Source organism: Apis cerana, linkage group LG1, assembly GCF_029169275.1.
Source record: "Apis cerana isolate GH-2021 linkage group LG1, AcerK_1.0, whole genome shotgun sequence".
NCBI classification, from domain to species: Eukaryota; Metazoa; Arthropoda; class Insecta; order Hymenoptera; family Apidae; genus Apis; species Apis cerana.
Window position 1 is genome coordinate 19768996 of NC_083852.1, and position 22120 is coordinate 19791115.

Below are 22120 nucleotides of genomic sequence, written 5' to 3' on the forward strand. Positions count from 1 at the left end.
AATAGATTTAAAGAAGTTTAGGTTAAAACAAGTTGGATCGTGGAAAGCGAAATTGTCGCGAACGATCGATAGATCTGACAAAGGTAATCAGGGGAGGAAAGCGGTTAAATGATAACGTAATTATAACGAGCGACGTCCAGAGAAACGTTGGGCCGCGTGTCTCCGAATATCCAGCCGCGCGACGGCCAAATTAACCTCTGCTAATTTTCTCATTCCAGTCAGCCCTCAGCGACCGCAGATAGAGTACGCGGATCGTCTAATTCTACCCGGCAGCAACGTGACAGCCCGAGCAGGTGAGATCGCTGCGCTCACTTGCAGAGCGCGGTATGGGAATCCTTCGCCTCTAATTAAATGGTTCGTAATTGTTGCACCGTAGATTCCGTTACCACTTACTACGTAACATCCACCCGACGACTCCCTCCTCGCCTCGGCCTTTTTCTCCTCCAACTCCTCGATCGAAATCGGAAACGGCCACCGATCGATTTCACCACGGTGAGAATAGAGGAGGAAGAGGAGGAGGAGGAGGAGGAGGAGGAAGAAGAAAAAGAGAAAAGATCATCCCATTTCGATCTTTGGATCTTCGATCACGAGACTGGTGCCAATTCGAATTCGAGCATCGGATATCTCGAACAAGGAATTCGCGCGTCGACGAACCGACCGAGACGAAAGGTCAAGGCAGGAAATTGAAACGGAGTAGTAGCTAGCTACCTAGGAAAGGAGCCGTGTAATAACATTGGTTTCCAAGGGAGAGGTTTGAATGCTTTTAGATTGCGCCCGTTTTCCAACCTCGTTCGTGCTCGCGTTCAATCATCGGCCGAGAGCAGCGCTGCTCCTTTTCGGGATTGATTCGATTAGCCCGACGCGCCCCAGAGTTGATTTCGCCTCGCGGACTTTGGCCCAACTTAATTCCAGTCGTGTCTTTCGCGCCACGCCGACGGACTCGTCGTTCTCTCCGTAATCGAACGATTACCACCGTAATTGCACCGAGAGGTTTCCAAGGGGTTCGCGACGTAAGCAAGACCGAATGGGGGAGTCGAGTCGCTAGTTGGAAGGAACGCTTGGAAAAGGATCGAATCTAATTTTTAAATTGAATTTCTCCCGGAGTCATTTGGTCGCAATCGTAAAAACAAATTGGAGAGTGTTTTTTTTGCTGCTATTATTTCAAAAGAGAGGAATCGCGGCGCTCTCGTCCGTTCGAGGAGCCAGTTAAGTTTTCCCCGCGCGAACATCCCGACTCGTAATGCACCCTGTGGATCTTGCCGTCGCGACGCTGCTCGGTCGCTCGCTCGCCCATGAATAATCATGATCCGTTCCAGCCGGTATCTAGACGAAGTTAAGAGGCTATCGGGGTTCGCTTGCACCCCAGAGGCGTAGAAACAACAGCGGGATCGAACGAAACCGTTGGCTTCGACCGAGCGCGAAACCGAGAAACGTTGATCGAGTTGAATAGAGACGAATCGCGTCCGGGCCAGGGAACGTGAAACAAGCTCATTGTTAGTTCGAAACTTGGATCCAATGACGCGACAGGTTTCCCCCTCCTTGTCCTCCTTCAAATCAGTCCAATTGATATCGGGAATGCTCGAACGTCAAGTATGCGCTATCGATTCGATCATCGCTAGGCCTCCATTTGTATTTGCATTATTTATTACCGTTACTTTTTCTACGATGGCGCGTATTCATTAATTTCTTTCTATCGAGATGTCGTGTCGAGATAGGATATAAAAATTTATCAAAGAAACGAACAAACTCGTTCTCTTTAATTTACCGGTGCTTGTAATTTACGTGTACTTTATTTGTAAATGACACTCGTCGTCGCGATCGATCGAAACGAATAGTTGTCGTAGCTTTGTTCGCGAGAAAGAACGACTTTGAAAAGCAATCGAACGTTAAGCCCCGCGTTCGTAATCCTCTGTCAATCCTCTGTTTAAAAAAAAGAAAAAAAAACAATGTAATTTATAAGCAGAAGTATTATTTCCTTCCGCGAGGAATATTTAAATGGTTTCGCAAAAGAGATGAGAAACGATAGCGACCGATCAAAGGAAACGAGACGAAGCTTACGATGTTCTTCTTTAACCGGAAGAATTGATTGCACTCGTTCCTCTTATCGTACACGCAAATCCTCGGTAACATGTACGCATCCCCGCCGTTTCTCCGCCATTTCCGAGCATCCCCTTTTCTTGGCCGGAAATTTCGCTCCATTTTCTGCGCGATGGATACGTTTCCCTGCGGTTATTTATCGAAGTAACCACGGCACGCCTCGTGTGTCGCGTGTTATCAGCGCGAGGAGTAATCCAGGTTAAGTAGAACCAATCGTTTCCCAAACACGCGTCTAAATTGCCGCGTCAATGGAAAACGTACGGCGATCATCGAGTTTCCTCACTCCCTCCATCCTTCTTCTCCAACGCAGGGGGCCACAAAATGCAGGCTATTCCTTCACCGATAGTGAGAATGAAAGAATGAAACGTTCAGAGCACGTTGGTTGGTCGGAAATTCCAGAATGACGAAGCAAAACTCGGAGGCGATTACCTGTTTCAATTTTTGATTTCGTAGAGAAGGAAAGTAGAGGGGAATAGCGAGAGATTGAACCGAGTGATGGAGTAGAGAGGAGAGGCGGGGAGGGTAATTTCGAAGGAGGGGAACAGAGTTGAAGAAGAAAAAGGCGGGGGCGAGGAGGAAGGATTGTTGGTTCGGTGTGTCCGTGCGATTTCACTGTTCCGCGCAGAGTTGTATACGAAGCAAGCATTGGAAATGCAAATTTTCGGGTGAAATGCTCGCAGGTACGTGGGTGAGACCGAAGTGAGGACTCTGAGGCCACAGGTGAATTCAACGGAGATAGATAATCCTCGTACCTGGGCGACCTACAGTGTCTGCGAGATCATGGCGGACAGATCGCGCTACGGGCAGCCGATTCGATGCGTGGCCATTCATCCGGCCTATGACAACCCGACTATGTCGTCGAGCACGGAAGTCAGGTTCGACGTTAGATGTGAGTATATATATATATATATATCTTTTTTCCTTTTTATTTCGATTTACTTCAGATAAATCGATTCGATCGATTATTATCTATATACCGTCAAAGATCTGGGATGTTTGTTTCGAGTTTGTTGAAGATATGATTTTTTCTTCTTCCGAAAAGATTTATAATAAGTATCGATATTCCTAAAATATTACTTTTCATTCGTAAATGTTAAACGATGTAGAAAGAATATGTTTAAAAAAAGAAGAAAAAATGAACAGTATTCCGTATAGGAAATTTTTAAAAAACTGAACGCAAATTTTGTTTTATTTATCAAGAGTAAGAAAATAATCATCACCGCTTTGATCTTTTTTCTCGTTCCACTCTAATAAATATTCAAAAATTCCGTACGCTTGACCCGAGCGTAACAATTTTAGCTGTCGCTTGCAGCCGATATTGAAAACAAATATTATTCTCCCTCCTCCCCCCTCCCCTCCTCCGGGTGTCTTATTTTAACACTGGTCAACCCGCTTGTCCGAGTGGAACGGATTAAAATCAGGGAGGAAAATTAATTCCGGCAACTAATTTAACAAACGATATCGAGTTACACCGATGTCGCAACTTAACCGCTTTAGCATAAACGGGATTTAGGTTCGTCGTAAAGGATACTCTTACTACAAAGTTGTTCCATAACGTTCAGGTCATTCTCGTTACTAACGCGGATTAGTAGGCAAGATTAATATTTAAGAATAATCACCGTTATCCCCTCGATCCCCTCCAAGACGGAGGGAAGGAAGGATAGCTCGAGGATCAACCGAATCCTCGAGCCAACTTTCCTCCCAACTTTTTTAACGAGATCTCCACCGTTGGAAACAATTTTTTCGCGATGAAGGGAAATCACGTCGGTCGAAAGACGGGCAAGTAATTTTGCGAGATTCGCGAGAGTTCGATCGCGGCGCGATGAATTTGTTTGGATTGAACCAAACCCGGGACCTAAGACGGCGGTGAAATTAAAATTCTGTCGGAGTATTCGTGAATAACGAACGGAAACAGGGGAAAAATGATCTTTTTTTAGTCGCGTGATGGAACATTTCCTTTTCCTATATATTTCCGTTTCAATATCCTGAATTCTGACTGTCTGTATATATATAATAATAATAAATTGCGAATAATTTTATTACAAGTGGATTTAATCACAAGTACGAGTGTAATATTATGTAAAAGTTTCTTTGTGTTTTTTGACAAATTATCTGATAAATATCTGAAAAAAAGAACTCGTTTTACAAGACTTCGTGTAATATATCGGCTCAATATCATGTTGGATCATCTTCTGCTCGACATGTATAAATTATTCCCATCTTTCAATATTACAATTCGTTGCATAACATTCATTTATGCCGTTTATGGAAAATATACACTAGAAATAATCGCAATTTATTATTTATTATTATCAAAGTCCTGCGGATGAGATAATACGCACATCTCATTTTGAAAATTAAGCTCAGCCTATTATTTCTTTTAATTTTGTCGTACTTCGTATATTATTATAATAATATTATAATAATATTCGACGTTTTAAAAACTTAACTGAAATTGTTTGCATTCGATGATTAAAAATAATTTACTAAATAATCTCAACGCTGTAATATTATTAATGAAATAAAAAGACGAACAATTTTCGTACGAATTTATACGCGAAAAAGATGATAGGAATTCCGGTGGAGAGAGCGGATATTTGGTTAACACGTTCGAGAGCGAAATGGTCATTTGACCCAGCGCGAAAGAACATGGAGCAACGAATAAATCGGTGTTAACGAGAGGTGGACAGAAAGGGTGCGTGTGCATCAGGCTGACCTCAACCCCTACCAAAGCAAGAATCCCCACCAAGGCTACGATTTAACCTCACACATACCGGTGACCGCGGAACCCTCATCAATCTCCCTCAAAACGCGGCACCCTGACGTCCTGCTTTTCGACCTTATCGACAATTCGAGCTCTGCTGCATCGTCCGACAATTTTGAATCGCTTTTTACGAAACAACAATGACTAATGGCCAGCGGATCGATTCGACCGGATTAAACGATATCTCGACCACTCTTTTTGTGAAAAATTGAAAACTGAATTTACCGAAAATCCAAAATATCACTCTCGTACGAAAGACGAGCGAATAAACGGAACAATCTATTAGGATAGATCTATTATGATTTTTTTTTCAATAATCTAAAAATTATTTCGATCGATTATTAACTATTTTATTATTATTATTATTATTTTTTGCTATTAATTTTTTCGAATCAATCCTATAATTATCCCTGATATAATGGATAAAATTCCATTTCGATCTCATCCACGATACCCGAGTAAACGAACTCTACCTGAACTCTTGCGATTTGAATCGACACCGCGTTATTCCGATTATAATATATAGGAGCTCCGTTATACGAACCTTGTGTCCCCAGTTGTGCAATATTTATCGGGTTATATTATAAATTTCTTTCCATTATTAATCGATAATAAATAAATCAACGATCAAATCAAGGATAATGGAATAATCGAGGTGTTACGTATCAACAGGCCGGGCGACCCATCAATATTCTCCACCGCTCCTCAAATTGCAACTGCGTGTAAATATAAATAGTCTCACCCTCCTCTTTATCTCGATACCGAATCTGTAATTCAACCACGACCGAGCTACACCTCCCCCCAACCCCCGCGTAATCCGATTTCGAATCGATCGCGCGCGTCGTTTTACCGCCCCCTCCCCACGGCGGAACCGAAATTTTTCTTCTATTAATCGCTTCCGCCCCGATCCCCTCTCCTCGCAACCCTCTAAACTCATCACCCTCCCAACGACGGGAAGTAATTCGTTCCAGGTGAAATCGAGTTCCAAGTTGGGAGTTCCCATCCGCGATTCCTTCGGGGATCCGAGGGGTTGGTAGAGACGCGGTTTACAAGTATTACCGGTCGGAAATGGAGACACACGGGGTGGGTTGTCGCGTATATTGATTAGGGGCATTAGCCCAGGGCCGGGACTTTTCAGGGCAAATTGAAAAGTTCGCCTCAAAGCGCGGATATATCCCTTCGATCGAAACGCCCACGGGAATCTCGAATCATCCCATCGTTTCGCCATCCTCGCCCCCCTCCTTTCGCCTTCCCCTCCTCTCCATGCAGTTCAATCCAACCACCGTTTACTTTGCCGCGACGACAGCTTGCACTCCGTTGATGCACTTTTCAACGACCGGCAACGACCGATGCGAAAGGGACCCACCATTTTTCACACCGCTTTTCCTGACTGTGGATAGTCCGCCCGATTCCATAAATCACATGGTGGAACTCCATTTCTACGAATGAAATTTTAGTTACACGAATTTTAATCGAACCTTAATCGGGCCGAGAGAAAGTTCGAACGGTGTTTTTTTTTTTCCAACGATCGTGTTGGGTTATAAGTGAAACGAGAGAAGCGAAAGAGGAGAAGCGAGGAATTCGGATTCGATGAGAAACAGAAGTTTCGAAGATCGTTTCGGATATATGTTTAATCGGATGAATCGATCGATTAAGTGGATCGTACGAGAATTAGATGGATCTATATATCGATTATGAACAATCTGGTTATACTCCAACGAGTTCGTATAAATGGAGTTTTTTTATCATTTTTCCAGGATATCGATAAATAAACGTTATGATTGTAAATACAATATTAATATTAACTAACTATTGTTTGTATTGTAAAGAAATACTATATATATATTCAATTCTTTCCGAACATCGATAACAATGAATTATTATTTTTTATTGGGAAAAAAAAACAACGCATTGTTATATTATAAAAAAAAAATAACATATTAATCAATTTTAAATTTTATAAGATTGTGCAAAAATTCCAAAAATTTATCATTAATGTGTCAAATAATTATTTATACTTTTAACGAGTGCCTGATGATTTATGGATATAGGTGATTGTGTATTTTCTTTGTTTTTCCTTTCGTTTTTTTTTTTTATAAACTTTTTTTACACGAATCAATCAGTTCTCCAAGCACGAACAACTAATAAATATCGCGCGTATAGCTAAAATACGCGTAACGAAAACTCTCGCGTCGCATCGCTGTTGGATTAGAAATTCCACTTTGAGAGAAGGGATGATGGAAAAGTTATGTCTTTCCGAGCGAGCGAGGATAAATAGACGGGGGCGTCCAAGACGAGGGAATTTTATACACGCGACGCGACGGTTTGCGCAGTTCGTGGAAGGTGCAGCTGGCGCGCGAGAGTCCAACGGTTATTCGTTGAACCGTATTTCTGCTAGTCGTTCTTTAGGTAAACTTCAAACGGGTGTGTTTTTATAGACGATGGCGACGGTGGATCGAACAAAAGGAGAAAAGAGTCGAAACAAAGAGTGGAAAAAAAAAAAAGCGGAAGCGCGCCGAGCGGCGGCCGGCTTTTGTGTCGCGAAACAGAAATTTCCCTTCCCAGGTTTCAACCTGTTTTCCCTTCGAGAAAATTTTTCATCGCCAGCCCTCCCTCCCTCCCTCTAATTAACCCATCCCCACCCCCTGCTCGCCACCCATCGCGCGCGAATTCGTTAATTAACCTTCATCCCGGTGTATCGTCCCGGAAATAAGCTGTAACCGTTCCTCAACAGTTGAAAAATGCCAACGCGTTGGCAAATATTTAAATATCGGGGAGAGGTATGTGTTTACTGGTGAACCGGCGATAAAATAACAAAGTAAATGTAAATAACAAACATCAAAGTTTCTCTCATTTCCGGGATATACGTTCGATATACGCACGCACAGCATAGCCAATTCGCGAGCGAAGCTAAAGCGTTTCCGATGTTTCTTTATTCTAACCTCGTGGCACGAAAAACGAATAAAAAAAGGGAGGGGAGAAGGAGGGGGGAAAAAGGAGAAAAAAGGAGGAAAAAGGAAAAAAAAATATATATCCCGGAGGAACAAATATCGCGTCGCGATGTTTTGAATCGAAACGATTTGGTCGATACGGAAATTTTTCGCCATTGCCGCTCGCGAATTTATCGGCCCTCCGCCACGGCTGGTCCCCCCTTGCGCGATAATGAATTTGTTTCGATCAACGTTGCGCTCGTTTGCTCGTAATTTACTGGTACCGATGCTGATCGAATATTCATGAAGCATTGTTCGAAAACGAATACCGGGGCTACAGAATTTATTGAAAACTCCAGGAGAGGCTGACGCGCGATTTATGCACCGGGCACGTAGTTTTCGAATGTACAGCTGACGGGCTGGTGTGTTTCCCCTGCAGTCTTCTGTAAACTTCAAAAAACGAGCTGCGGCGTATACCGGTAATGGCGTTGAAACCCGGGCAAGCCGCACGGTCAGCCTGAATACCAAATTTTATTTTTTTTTTCCCAACTCCCTCCACCTTCCCCCTCTCACGTTCGCCATCGATCGTTTCCCGTTGCTTTTACTCCGCGTTGATGTTCCGTTGATAATCAAATTCCCCCGAAATTACGGGAAAACACAGGAGCAATCGGCCTTGCAGTCGGCGATGATTGTTCGGCTTTGACCGATTCGAACTCTATTCGTAAGGGGGAGGATACAATGTCGTTTCGATCACTCGGTTTCGCAAATTTTCTCTCTTCTCTCTCTCTCTCTCTCTCTCGTTAAAAGCGGATTTATAAGAGGATGAAAGGGGAGGACGTGAAAAGAGGAAGAAGAGAGAAGAAAAAAATAGAGGCGGAAGGAAATATAGCGGGAGGCACGTATAGACAGGCTGCATAGTTGGATTCTCACCGATGGGGAGGGGGGATGGATGGTAACGAGTGAAAAGGGAACGACGGTGACAGACCGCAGTTTCGAAGATGCCAATCACACGGCTAACGTTCGCGTTTGTGTCCGGCGATGTGGACGAAACGCGTGCGGAAATAGAGTTCGGCGGCGGAGTACGAAAACAAAAGGAAATAGGTCTTCGACCGTCGATCGAAACAGCTGCGGACCCCTTCCCCGCGGAGAAACACGCCGTGCAAACCAAACAAATAGGGGTGACCGGTTTGACACACATGCAGAGGGAGACACCTAGCGAATCCTCCACACCCACGCGCGCAACCGACCCGTGTCCTATAAAACGCAGGCAGCCGCGGTAAAAAGGGTAATAGAGGGAAAAGAGAAGGAGGGGGGATGGAAAAAGGATTGGACACGGAGTGGAAAAGAGAGAGAGAGAGAGAATGCAACTGAAATTGTGAATGGGTCAGCGAGTATTCGTTCGCGCGTATTTCGAAATCATTGTTACGTGAAATGAACAGCTGCGCGAGCTACCTACACACACGTACACATACTCTCCCTTTCTCTCTCTCTCTCTCTCTCATTCTATTCATTCTCATTCTAGAAGGATTGGATTCGAGAGCGTCCCCGCTTTTTCATTTTTCACATCTTTCCTGGGACACGGAATATTCTACCTTCGCACCTGAAACATCTCTTCCACTCTTGAGAAATTAATCCGCCAGCCTTTTACACGGATTCGACGTTCATGCGTTCACGCGTTACCATTCGATGCTCCTCCGTTCGGGATTACGTATCCCGCAACCAGATTTCTCGCATCTTTGAAAATGCATTCCGAAGATTTCCAACATCGATTTCGAATCGTGTTACGCGTGTCCGCTTCGAAGATCGAAGTTCGAATTTGTACAACGTATTTGATCCCTGATGCGTGTTTAATCCATTCGGCTATTCTAAATCTTTTTTTTTTTTTTTTTTTGAAAAGTATCCTACGAATTACGAAAGGATTTCGTTACAAATAGGCAGAGCGTTCGTTACTCCAACGACAAAAGAAACAATTTAATCGTGGAATCGAGTTCCGGGAGCCGGGAGTTCTCGCGAGACGCAGGGCAAGAGACAGGGACGACGAGACGAGTTTTGTGTAGCCGATGTCTCTCCGGTTTAGCCGGTTTCCCTCTTTGCGAGTTGCGTAATCGCATTTCCAAGTCTGAATACAAGCTTGTTATTTTTGGCCCTCGGGAAATAGGTCGGGACTGAAATTATTAATTAATACAATTTGGATCCGTATTCCAGCATTAATTAACCGTCATTTGTGACGTCTCTCCGTGAGCGGCGCACAGTTTCATTGATTTAAATCAACGAGGGGGGAGGGGGAGTGGGGAGAGGCCGTGGGTAACGTGGCAAGGGGTAAGGGAGTAATTGCATATTAACACGGTAAATTATTTTCCACGTCCAGTACTTTTAATCGAAAGCTTTTGTCGAAACAGGGTGGTTGAAAACAGGTTGGGAGGGTGTAGCGAAAAGCGAACGAGATCGTCGTTCCTTTCGTTCCCATATTCCTCGGCCGGGCCTACGGGTACCACCCCCATCCCCCCATCCACCGACCCTTCAACCGCGTAATTGCTTTCGCTGAAAAATACCACGTAACGCGTCGATTCGATGTACGTTAATAGAATACAGTGCTTGCCGACCGACTAGTTCAATAGACCGGGTTTATCGAAACACGATTCCATTCCCCGCTTCGAATCGGCTATTATTCCAACCCCTTCGATTTTTCTACACGAGATCTTTTATCTCGCGTAGAGATGGGTTACAGATTAAGAGGGTAAAACTTTCTCGACAGTTATTCCTCGCAAACGAACACCGCTTACTTGTAATTAGTAATAGTCTTCACGAAATGAAAAATAATCCTGGCAAAGAAATCTCGACGATTTTATCTCTGGAATGCGCGAACGAAGATCCGAACGATCCGAACACGATCGATTCGTAAGTAAAAAGGAACAAAGGAGGACGAACGGGGGATGAAAGGGAATGAAAAAGAAAATTTTTCAAAGCTAGCGCGATAACGATAACGCACACCTCGATTAACCGAAGAGACTGAAATCAGCCGGTGAACAATTCCATCTATTCTCCTCTCTTTCTCTCCTCCGTTGGGAAAACGACCGCAGGATTAACTGCGCGCAGGTGTAATTGAATTTTTCGCGAGCCGCGGCCAACTAATTATTTCTGACAAGGAATAATAACGAAACGACGGGGGATACCGGTTTCAACTTTGATTCATTATTTCGAGGTTTGTACGCCGAGTTGACGTGTTCTCTACTCGCGCGCCATTGTTTTCCATTCCATTATCGGCCTTTCCGCGCGTTGCCTTTTCCCCTAACGGAACAGAAAAGAAGAGGGGAGGGAAAGCAGACAGAGGAGAGGACATCTTTGTCCCGGATCGAATATCGGGTCGACGGGTAACCCAGTAGTCGTCGTGGCCTCTTTTCTCGATCGACGATCCGTTTCTTTCACCGCGATCCACTTTTAATTACGCGCTCATTAACGAATCATCGAATCTGAAAACTTTTACCGCTACGTTTACTCTCGAAACCGGTGTGTTTATTTTCCCGTAGCGTTCCACGAATCGACGCGCTACGATTAAAGCAATTCTCGTCTGCGATTTCAATTAAACCTCCGTTTGTCGAACCACGGGTGCCGCTCCACCTCTGCCGGGATCGTTCTCCTTTTCCTTTTTCTTTTTCACCCGGAAAATTAATTTCTTCGCCTTGGCATCGAGGCGCGAGAGGTAACGAGACTAATCGTGCAATTAAAATTTCCCTTATTCGATGGAACTATCACCGACAAGTGGAAAATGCGTTTCAGACGCGCCCGAGACGAGACTGGTCGGGGTGCCGACCGGCCAACTGGAAGAGGGTCGTGATCAACTCGAGATACGATGTCTGGCCGATGCAAATCCACCGGCCTCGATCCTCTGGAGGAGGACCAAGAGTCCGGGAGTGACGGAAGTGGCCAGTATCGGAGAAACGTTGCTATTCTCCCCGATCTATAGGAATCACGCGGCCGTCTATATCTGTGAAGCGGCCAACACCGAGGGTGAAAGCAGCCCAGTGTCCGTTCAAGTGTCCGTCAACTGTAAGTGTCAACGTCCCCGTTTTCCCTCTATCCGCCATCATCTTATCGGATTCTAAAAGTATCCGCGATTAACCCTTTTTCCGTGTCAGAGACAGAGGCTGTTATACCGATCGGTTTTCGCGAGGCGGAATTAACCGGGTTTATTTGAAACCACTTTGTGAATAAAAATAACTCTTCGCGAGACGGATCCTCTCTGTACGGTGTTCGGTTACGCTTCGATCCACAAGGGATGATCGAATCCCGAGACGGGAATCATCGAAGCGCCGCAAAGTGTTTACAAGTAGCTCGTCGGATAGTTTCGAAACGGTATTTGCGTTACAGCAGCTTAATATTTGCCAGGTTTCAACCCGTTTTCGACAGTTTCGCCACTCCAACCTACCAAGTTATCCAACACAGCTATCCCGGGCCGAGAATTAGTAAAACGAAAACTCGTTAAACGTCGCGACGATGATCGTTTGATTCGCGGGGGATCGTTCGCCGCGTTCACCAATCTTTGGGAAATCGAGTGGAGAATCGAAGAGCCTGAACCGATGCAAAATTATCTAATAACGTGTTGCGAGAATTTGCTCGCGAAAACGAGCGTTTTAATAACGTTTGTGCGACGTTTATTTCGAGGACGAGCTTTTCAATCGTTTTACACAAAATCGGAATAATTTAGAAATTTACTTGTTTGCCCTCAAACACTTAACCAAATCTATTAACGACGAGATGCGAATAAACTTTATATCCTAATCAAAGATTCACGAAATCTATAAAATATCTCGTCCACAGAGTCGCATTAACATCGCGATCGCGAGATATTTCGCGTGCGATAGCGTCAAAAAAGTTAAATCGCCAGGATTTCGAGTTCGCGCGAAACCGGTCAGCAAAACTTTACGTTTAATCTCGACACTGAGGACATCGATCGAGAATCGATAGAGAAGGTTTAATTTTCACGCAGATCCGCCGACGATCAGCTCGGTCGGGCCAGATCGACTAACCACGGCGTTGTTATTTTCCGGAGCCTCGTTCGAGTGTAACGCCGACGCTATGCCACCGGCCGAGTACAGGTGATCTATTCATCGAATGCTTGCTGCGAGTTCCGCATCTTTCTCCATTCGAATTTTCCTCTTTCTTTTTTCCTTCCCTCCCCCGTTCAATCAATTTTTTGTTACTCGATTTTCACCTCTTCACAATTTTATATCGCATCGCACGTAAACACAATTTCACTGCAAAAAAGAATTTAGATCAGCGGTTCTTAAATTTGATAAATTCAAAGATTCCTCTCGTGTATCATGTTTGTTTTGCCAGTACTATTAATTTCCTTCTTTTCTTTCTAATTATGACGTAAATGAAAGATGCTTGGCCATAATGAGAGATTAACCTTTGTGGAACCGGAAAACCGGAGAGAGGAATTTTGCTTTCGCGTTATATCTGCAGGATCAGGTGTGGTTTTCAGCTCGGGTACGTGGGTGCGCTACTACCCAAAGGACTTACAGAAAAGTCCCCCCTGCGGAAATATCAACGTTAATAAAAATATATGAAACATTAGCAAACACGGCATACAACAATATTCGATCAAAATGCGATTTCATCTTCCATTTGTTGCTCTCCTCTGAAGTTTAATAACGAATATTTTTGTTGCACTTGTGAATATCATTCGTGAATGAAACGAAATTCTAACGCGAGACATTTATAGACTCCAAAATAACGAATCTTATTTACAATTTAAGAACCGCTAATTTAGATTATACAAATATACATTCATATCGAAGGTGTAATTGCGTAATTTATCATTTTATTTCGTTTGTAAATATCTGCTTATTATATATAATTTTCGCCTGTTTACGTACTTGTTGCTTCTTTAGCGTTTCCCCAAACACGAACAAACGTTATCCATATTTATGAACATTTTGGTTCGCACGGTTAGCATGGAACAGAATGGTGAACCTCATTTCGTTCGTCATCGTAGTAGCAAACTAGCATATGACCGAATCGAGATGCGACAATCATTTTTTCCAATTTTCAATCAGGTGGGCTCAAATCTTCACCGACGGTCGGATGCCATTGGAATGCGGTACAGGGCAACGATTGATCCTGACGAACGTGACGTACGAGCAACAGGGTCAATATATATGTCTCGCCTCGAACAAGATCAATGGAAACGTCAGGGAAGTTAAAAGTGATCCTGTATCGTTGCAAGTGGTCGGCGCTCCGAGGGTAAGAAGGCTCGATAATACATCGACGAATCACGTCAATTTGATTCAATTTTTTTCCCGAATCGCAATCGCCTTTTTTAAAATTCTAATAAATATCCTTCCCTCATCTTATGAAAAAAATGAAATAAATCTTGCGTCGTTCTCGAGAGACGGAGTCTTTTTTTTTTTTCTTTTTTTGATAGCAACTCATACATCGAGGGCCACTCGTTTAATTTGTACGCGTGTTCGAAAAGATGAAATCAAATGTATATCACTGCATGGATTAATCAGAAAAATTCAGTTGACGCGCAAATCGAATTGAACGCGACGACGATGATGGTCGAGTTAAAATTTAATCGATCGAAATGTAGGGTCGAGAAGGAATAAACACCGGGGTTATCTGGTTTTTACACGTTGTAATTATGTATTATCGATTCGATGCTTTTATCGCGAAATCAATGCACAATCGGAAAACAAACAATTTCTACCTGCAATTAATTAACAAAATTATGTTTGTTCGTTCTACATACGCGTTCCGTTCTGTCGATCTGTTGACGCACACACGACGAAATATAACTCTACCATCCTCTACCGTGACATATTTAAATACGGAATGAGAAATTCATATTTATACCGAGCTCGTGCACGTATGAGGTGGTTGAAAAACTACGTGTACGTGCGTGCGTACATACCGAGTAAAACGTCATTTTCACGACACACTCGTCGGTTGATTGCAGTTACACCGGTCCCATTTGCCGCCTACGTTTCGTGGCCCATGATCCGTGCACCACTTGTGGTTCCTGTATATTGCCGCGAAATCGACGCGATATATTTGACCCTTTCACGGAAACATTAATTTTAAAATGTTCGTAACAAAAACTCCCGTTTAAAAAAAGGAAAAACAAAAAATGGGCGAGAGGTAAAAAAGAATTATCGACCAGTGTATTAACACTCTTTTGTGACTCGCGCATTTTCATATCGCGTTGCATTGTCCCCGATAAAATCGATTTAAAATTTAAAATTTCCACGTTGAATACCGACCGAGTTAGTTTCGAAAAAATGCAGAGATATTTGCGATGTGAAAATTTGATTAAAAATAGAAACATCTTACGAGAGAGAGAAATAAGAGTCGAACAAGATTGAGAAAAAAGTTGGTTAACCTGTGTCGCAGGTGGTGAAACCGGCTATCACGGAGAAGTTCGTCGTGGCAACGACCGAAGGGAGCCCGGCGAAATTAGAGATCAGACTATGTTCCGACCCGAAGCCCCGGCTCGTGGCTTGGGAATGGGGCAGCACCAGACTCCACGCCGGTTAGACTGCTTCCTAGCTTCTACCGCCAAAAGTATTCGAGTCTTTGGTTTGCTCTTTCAGTTTTTTTATGTACGTCTCTTCTCACTAATTGGCACTCCTTATTACTGAAAAGTGGTATACTCGCGATTAATTAATTCGAGCATCCCTTTAGCCCCAACTTTCCCCCTTTAATTATCAACCTTTTTCTCGCGTCCTTCTCGAATCGGAGAACCCCAACTTTCACGACGATGAACCTTCGATCTTCGAGCCACTATCGACTGCCTCTCCATTCTCAAGACTTTATCTTCGCCCTTTCCACGAATTTAGTTCGCACCTTATCGGACGCGATTCGTGTAGAACGAATTTCTATTTTTTAAATTTTTCGTTTTCTCCTCTTTCTCTTTTTTTCTCTTTTCTTTCTTCCTTTTTTTTTTTTTTCGTTCGTTTATTTCCACAGAATCGCTCGTTTCTACGATCGTTTCGACAATTTTAAGTTGATTTACGATATTACGACGCTGCGAAGAATCAGCATCGGGTCTAATTATCGGGCAAATGTTCACAGGTGAAGTACTGGAATCACGGTATCGAGCGTTGGATCTAGAGCCGTTAGCGGTCGAGGATTGTTACATAGCCGTTTTAGAACTGACTAGCACGGTGAAGGAGGATCAAAGACTGTATCACGTAATCGTGGAAAACGATCGTGGGAGCGATCGTCGAGCCCTGATGTTGAGAGTCGACGAACCAGGCCAGGTAATTAAAACGATATTCGTCGTAAAACAAGAACTCGTCCAACCAATGAATTTCGAGTAAACATTCTCTTGTGTTTTTTTCTCTCTTCTCTCGCGAGAACAAGTGGACTAATTAAATAATTGAACAATGTCTGCTGGTATTTAAATTAAAACGGTTGACAGCATATATATCCCGATGCACGCGTATATATCGCGTGCACGTTCCAGACAATGTTCCCTTGGCTCCAGTAAAAAGCTTTTTTTTTCCCTCCTGCCGCGTATTTGTTACAGATTCCACTCGTTATCGGCGCTGTCGCTGGGTTTACGGTGCTCTCGGTGCTGGTAATGGGATTCGTTTGTTTCCTACGCTCGGATAGATGCTGCGTGGCCAGAAATACGGTGCCTGCACTCCAGCAAGTGCATTGGTAAGCACGCGATATTGCGTCTCTGGTGATTTGCACGAATAAACGTCGAAGCAATTTACATGGAAAACTCTAGAGAACTCTTTTCAAGGGGACACATTCTCGCGGAGCACGTATACGCGCTAATAAATTATTCGACGCATTGTTTCCCTTCCTTCCCGTTCCCTTAATTGTTGGTATCGCGGAACCGACGCTAATTTCTTCCTCTTCGTACGATTCTATACGATATACGATGTACCCTATGCCCAAACGAATCGAATTGCGCGCGAAAGCGAGAAAACTAGGGATAAAGTAACGATATTGCTATCCACGGTACACGTTAAAAGCGGATCAGAGAGCCGGTGGCTTGTTTCAGTACGAAGGCTTCGAACACAATGATAGAGGATCCCCGTCTAGCAGTGGATACGATGGAAAGGAACAGTCAACAGTACGCGTCCGAGAAACGACCGAATCACGTCTTGAAGCCCGTCCCATCGCAACAATATCAACAAGAGTGTTATCAACACGATCCGCCTCACCAACAGCAACATTATCAGAGGCATCATCATCATCACCATGGACAACCTCACGGGCCACAATACACGCTTCAGGTCAGATAAGTTAATAAACAGAAAGAAACAAGAAACAAAAACTATTCTCACAGATGATGTCGCTGAGCGATGTCCTGCAAAATGTTGTTTTATTCCCTTTTCCTTTAGTCCCAAGTATCTTTCCCCCATATAGTTGCGCGAATGCACGAATATGTACGAATATATACGCAACACGCAACACAATCTTTCCCTTCACACTGTTTTTCTTTGTTTTTCGAGCGAATCCTTAATAACAGATTCAACGCAACACGATCCTCCAGGCAACTCATTTTAATTTTCCATTCCTAGCACCATCTAGTCAACTTTTTTCTTTCAATCCTTCTACCTGTGATTTTCCCTTTCGAATTTTTTCCTTAAAATCCCCGCTACTGTTTACCGGAGAGAAAAATACCGGTACAAAAATATCTTTGGATTTAGACGAGCATCGCGTTTAGTCCATTACATTCGCGCAAGTATACGCGGTAAAGGTGAAATTTTTTTGGTCCCGCGAAAACCCATTTCTCCGGCTAGAGAGCGGCCTGGTGTCCGCGAAAAACAAAACGTAGAAGCATTAAGTCGTGTTTTCAGTTGCTTTGGTTTTCCGCATTACCGTATAATCCTGTACGATACAGATTACCAAGCATGATTCCTTCTCTTTCGTCAAAAGTTGGACGAAAATTTCGAGGAAAATCGAAGATCTTTGAAGCGTTTTTGTCGTTGATTGTAGCAAAAAAAAGTTTCATGTTCGAGAGTTTAGCACCCGTTAACATCTTTTATAGATATTTACAAGCGATTTGAAAACTTATAAAAACGATGTACGATTTCTAGCATGAAAAAACCCATTTATTTCCTATCTGGTTAATTAAGACAGTTTTATGCTTATTCTATCTCTGTTTATTTTCATCGATCATCATCACTTCTCATCTAGTTTTCTTTTTTCTTTTTTTCTCTCGTTTATATAAATTCATCAAAGTTATCTCATACGAACGAAAATATCGTGTTAGAGTATCGTACATTGAATATATATTTAGAAACGTTACACGTGTCTTTACGATAGTCGGTTACGTTATGCTCTCCCATTAAATACCATTCGATCGAAAAATTCACTCGTTAGACCTCTATTGACGTTCATTCACGCCCAGTAAGAACGAAAAAGGAACGATTTCAAAGGATTCATGTACATACTACACTCATGCTCTGCACGATACATAGTGCTTTGAAAAGAACGGAATACACGTATTACAGTTACGAACTATCATTTCATAAACTTGTATATATATACACACACGTTGAAAGTATATCACGTTTATCGTCTCCGATCCTAATATTAGCCACCAAGACAATATAGACTTACACAAGTATTGACCATTAGCCGCTGTCCCTTTCCCGATCGAGATAGTCATTTGAGTGATTTATGCGGCCAGTAGGGTGTATTACGCATGCATTTGGTTGCATCTAGACACCGCGGTGTCCCTCTCCCAATTACCGCAATGTCCTTGTAGGTAATGTCATTAGGTACGTGTACGTAAGTAGCGGTTATAACCATTTCTGCTATAACGCCATCGAATCTCTATTCTTCCGTGTAATTTTAACGATAAAACGATCGAACGAATCTATTCACGATATATATCCACACAATTTGCTCCATGTAACATCTTGGAAATAATTTTAAATGGAAAAATTATAAATGGAAATCGTGAATTACCTGCAAGAAGAAAAGGATTTTTAATTCAACTTCTTCAACGATTTCAATATAATCTGATCCATTTTTACAGGACATCGTATGGAAAATATATTCGCAAGAAGGTAAATTAAAATCTTAGATCACTTTACTATCTGATACAGATTGATCGTATGCGTTATAAGAGAAACGATTGTACCGTGAATAACAAGGTTAAATAAGAAATTTAATTCTTTCAGCTTGCATTCTTATTCTTGCTTTCGTTTTATTTTTGCATCCATATATTTCTGATACAGCCACCAGTGTTTCCCTTAAGCGTTAACGAAAGAAAACGAAAGACTGATTTTTATTAAAGAAACTATATTACTCGTTTCTTAAATATAACGTCGGCTAAATCACTAGCTGATCATGTGCATCGAAGAAGCTTGAAAAATTTATATAGATATGTATTAATATACACATATATATATAATTATATTATATACATACGGTTGTGAAGATAATTACTTACGATAAATCGCATTATCGACGAATCTATTATTATTATTATTATTATTATTATTATTATTATTATTATTATTAATATTATAATCGGACGGTGTGCATCCGCCAGTGTAATTAAAAGCCACAGATAATCGTATGTTCGATTACCGATCTATTCGTTCAAATAAGCGTATCGGTAATTAGCGAGAATCGCCGCTCAATACAAATAGGTTACCATAATGCTAATCATTAATCGAAGTTAACGATTATTCAAGATAGTTCCGCGACTCAATAAACGTTAAGTTTTACGTTGTATACACGTGTAACTGATTCTTCGAAAATCGATAGAGAAAAGCATACGACTATTTACTTAAACCAATCCTTGAACAGATGTAGAACGTGCACGGTATAATTGCTAAATCGTAAAAGATTTAATTTGAATGGCTCGAGGGAATTTTCCCTTGATTTGCCTTTGACAAGGATCATTATCAAGCATGTTATGACATCGCAAATTCCACGTGCATGTTAACATTTGTGTATGCATACCTTTTATATTCATCGAGACGTTCTTCTCTCCCACTCTTTCTCTTTTATTCATTTTTTCTCTCTCTTTCTCTTTCCTCCATTTCATCTCATTTGCACTTCGTCCGATCGCGAATCATCATTATCATTGCGCAAAATCATTGTAACGATTAATTAGCTTTGCTGCTCGCATCTCGAAACTATTATTGGTGCCACTTCGTTCATAACCTGTAACCGAGCAATCTACGTGAGACGATGGTGTATGACATTTTGCGTAGAAACAGCTCGAATAAATTTCGAGTACTCTCTTTCGTGTATCATGTTATCATTAAAAAATAATCACACAGATGCGTGTGCTTGTCCGTTTGTTATCAGACCCAGCAATATCCCTTTCACACTCGTGAAAACGATTGCGAGCATGTTGTGCGGATATACGAATTATCAATACGAAATCTATTCTTTTTGGAACTCGTATGCGGTATGTGACATGTTTGCGTAACAACGAGCACTGTTTGCTTCACATTCCCAATCTCCCGTTTGATACAAGATTTTAAATTCAGGACCGTTTTATGAAACGAGAATGAAGAGTTTTGCCTTGAAAAAGTATAAATATTTAGATTAAACAAGAATTCCAATGTATTATGAAATTTTGATTAACTAACCACTTTAAATATTTATTTAAATTGTTTATCAGACCGATATATTTACATTATTTACATCGATATCAATAATATTAATGTACACGCATATATTCATTTTGTATTTGCGAATATTCAAAACTCATTAGATACGTCTATATTATATGATCGAACAAGATGATGCGTTTATAAAATTATATTAAAATATATAGCATTATAAAAAACAAAATTTCTATTTATATCATGCAATTGTTATCTGTTATATTTTGTTTATCAACATGTTTACGCAATAAAATGCATCATTTTGGTAATCGTGTCAATAATGATATACGCAATAATAAATACTCATCAATAAGTACATATGTAATAATGATGTAAAAAACAATGAGCCGATCATTATCCGAGATATAAAACGGCCCTGTTTCTGTCTCGTATACGAAAATATTTGCACAAACCACTCTTATATATATTATATAGTTTACCATTCCCAAATGTCATGTAATCACCCGTAGCATATGTACATACCTGTAGAGTTTTATTTGTCCGATGCTTCCGGTTACACGCGTGTCTTGAACGCGACCAGATTCGTATGCTCTTAAGATCCTTAAGATGAAAATTGTGCAGGGGGAGCAGCTGTTTCTCAAACCAGATCGTTTAGCAACCCTGAAGCCCCATTGCAAGATCGAGAAGCCGCCGCAGTACACGACGTTCAAGCCGAGTTCGAACTGAAGATTTTACTATTTCTATTTTCTATTGATGTACACATTGATCGCACACACATGCGCGCATCCTGCAAGAAACTGAAAATAAAAAAAACACCAGAAATGAGAAGAAAATAACGGTGAAAATGTTAGAAAAATCGATAGGACGAGACTGAAAAGTGGTATAAAATCAAATCAAAGGAAATCAACGCATAATTTGCTATCTTTTCCACCTCTCTTTCGCTCACCTCTGTTGCGTTCCATACAACGCGAAGTGAGATGTTTCATATCGTCGATCGATATTGATACCAACCAACGAATTTTTGTTCTGAATTCTTTTTTTCTTCTTTTTTCGTGCGACAAATTTCCTTTTCTTGTACAGATTCGAAGGAAATTATCGCTCGAATAAGAACACTGAGCACTATTCGGTTGATATTGTCGGTATTTATAATTCGAGACTATTGAGGAACTCGACAATATTGTGAATTTTAATATTAATTACTTTATGTTAATATATTTCATAGTGAAAAATCATTTTCGCGCAAATAATACTGCCATTATCACATAATAATACTGCCCCGACAAAGACGATCTTTACGATGTCGGTACCAATCAAAATGAAAACTATATTCGAAAGGTATTTATAATGCTTGCGATAATAATGTTGTTAATAAAACGGTAATTTTGAATATTTATTGGTTTTATTAATATTAAACGAACTAATTTATGATAATGTTCGTACATTGTCGAATGTTCAAAAATTAACGCAACGATTTGAATATATTTCTTTTTTCCACATAATTGTTGCTAATATTATGAAAAAACTTTCAATAAAGGAATTGTGCAAACATCACTTATCTTAATTAATTATAAATATTAATAATACCTGATTGCACGTTTGTTTATACAATTTGTTATTTTGTTTAAATCATTAAAATGTGAATATAAGACTTATAATATATATTATGAAAAAAATGTTATATACTCACATATATTTTAAACATTCGTATATTATTAAAAAAACGTAAGTATAACTTACCTTTTATAACAAATATAAAGTTATTTTGAATA

At 41.3% G+C, this 22120-nt stretch overlaps 1 protein-coding gene and 1 long non-coding RNA gene across 4 annotated transcripts in view; one reads left to right on the forward strand and one right to left on the reverse strand.

Moving 5' to 3' along the window:
- Positions 1–21934, forward strand: part of LOC107992941 (hemicentin-1-like) — a 119106-nt gene extending 97172 nt beyond the window's left edge. Inside the window, exons 4-13 of one of the 3 annotated variants that reach the window (XM_017049066.3) lie at positions 219–354; positions 2778–2986; positions 11569–11838; positions 12779–12887; positions 13851–14037; positions 15187–15325; positions 15868–16055; positions 16325–16458; positions 16811–17045; positions 20973–21934. In XM_017049066.3, the coding sequence (XP_016904555.1) occupies positions 219–354; positions 2778–2986; positions 11569–11838; positions 12779–12887; positions 13851–14037; positions 15187–15325; positions 15868–16055; positions 16325–16458; positions 16811–17045; positions 20973–21077 (1712 nt within the window). In that variant the 3' untranslated portion in view covers positions 21078–21934. The remainder of the gene's footprint in view (positions 1–218; positions 355–2777; positions 2987–11568; positions 11839–12778; positions 12888–13850; positions 14038–15186; positions 15326–15867; positions 16056–16324; positions 16459–16810; positions 17046–20972) is intronic. The other 2 variants (XM_028664399.2, XM_062087444.1) reach the window with 2 other exon arrangements.
- LOC114576881 (uncharacterized) lies at positions 17846–21436 on the reverse strand. The gene is made up of 3 exons (XR_003696403.2): positions 21298–21436; positions 20874–21148; positions 17846–19938 (listed from the first exon to the last, which is right to left on the reverse strand). It is a non-coding gene; the product is annotated as an uncharacterized LOC114576881 (long non-coding RNA).
- Positions 21935–22120: the final 186 nt, after the last annotated feature.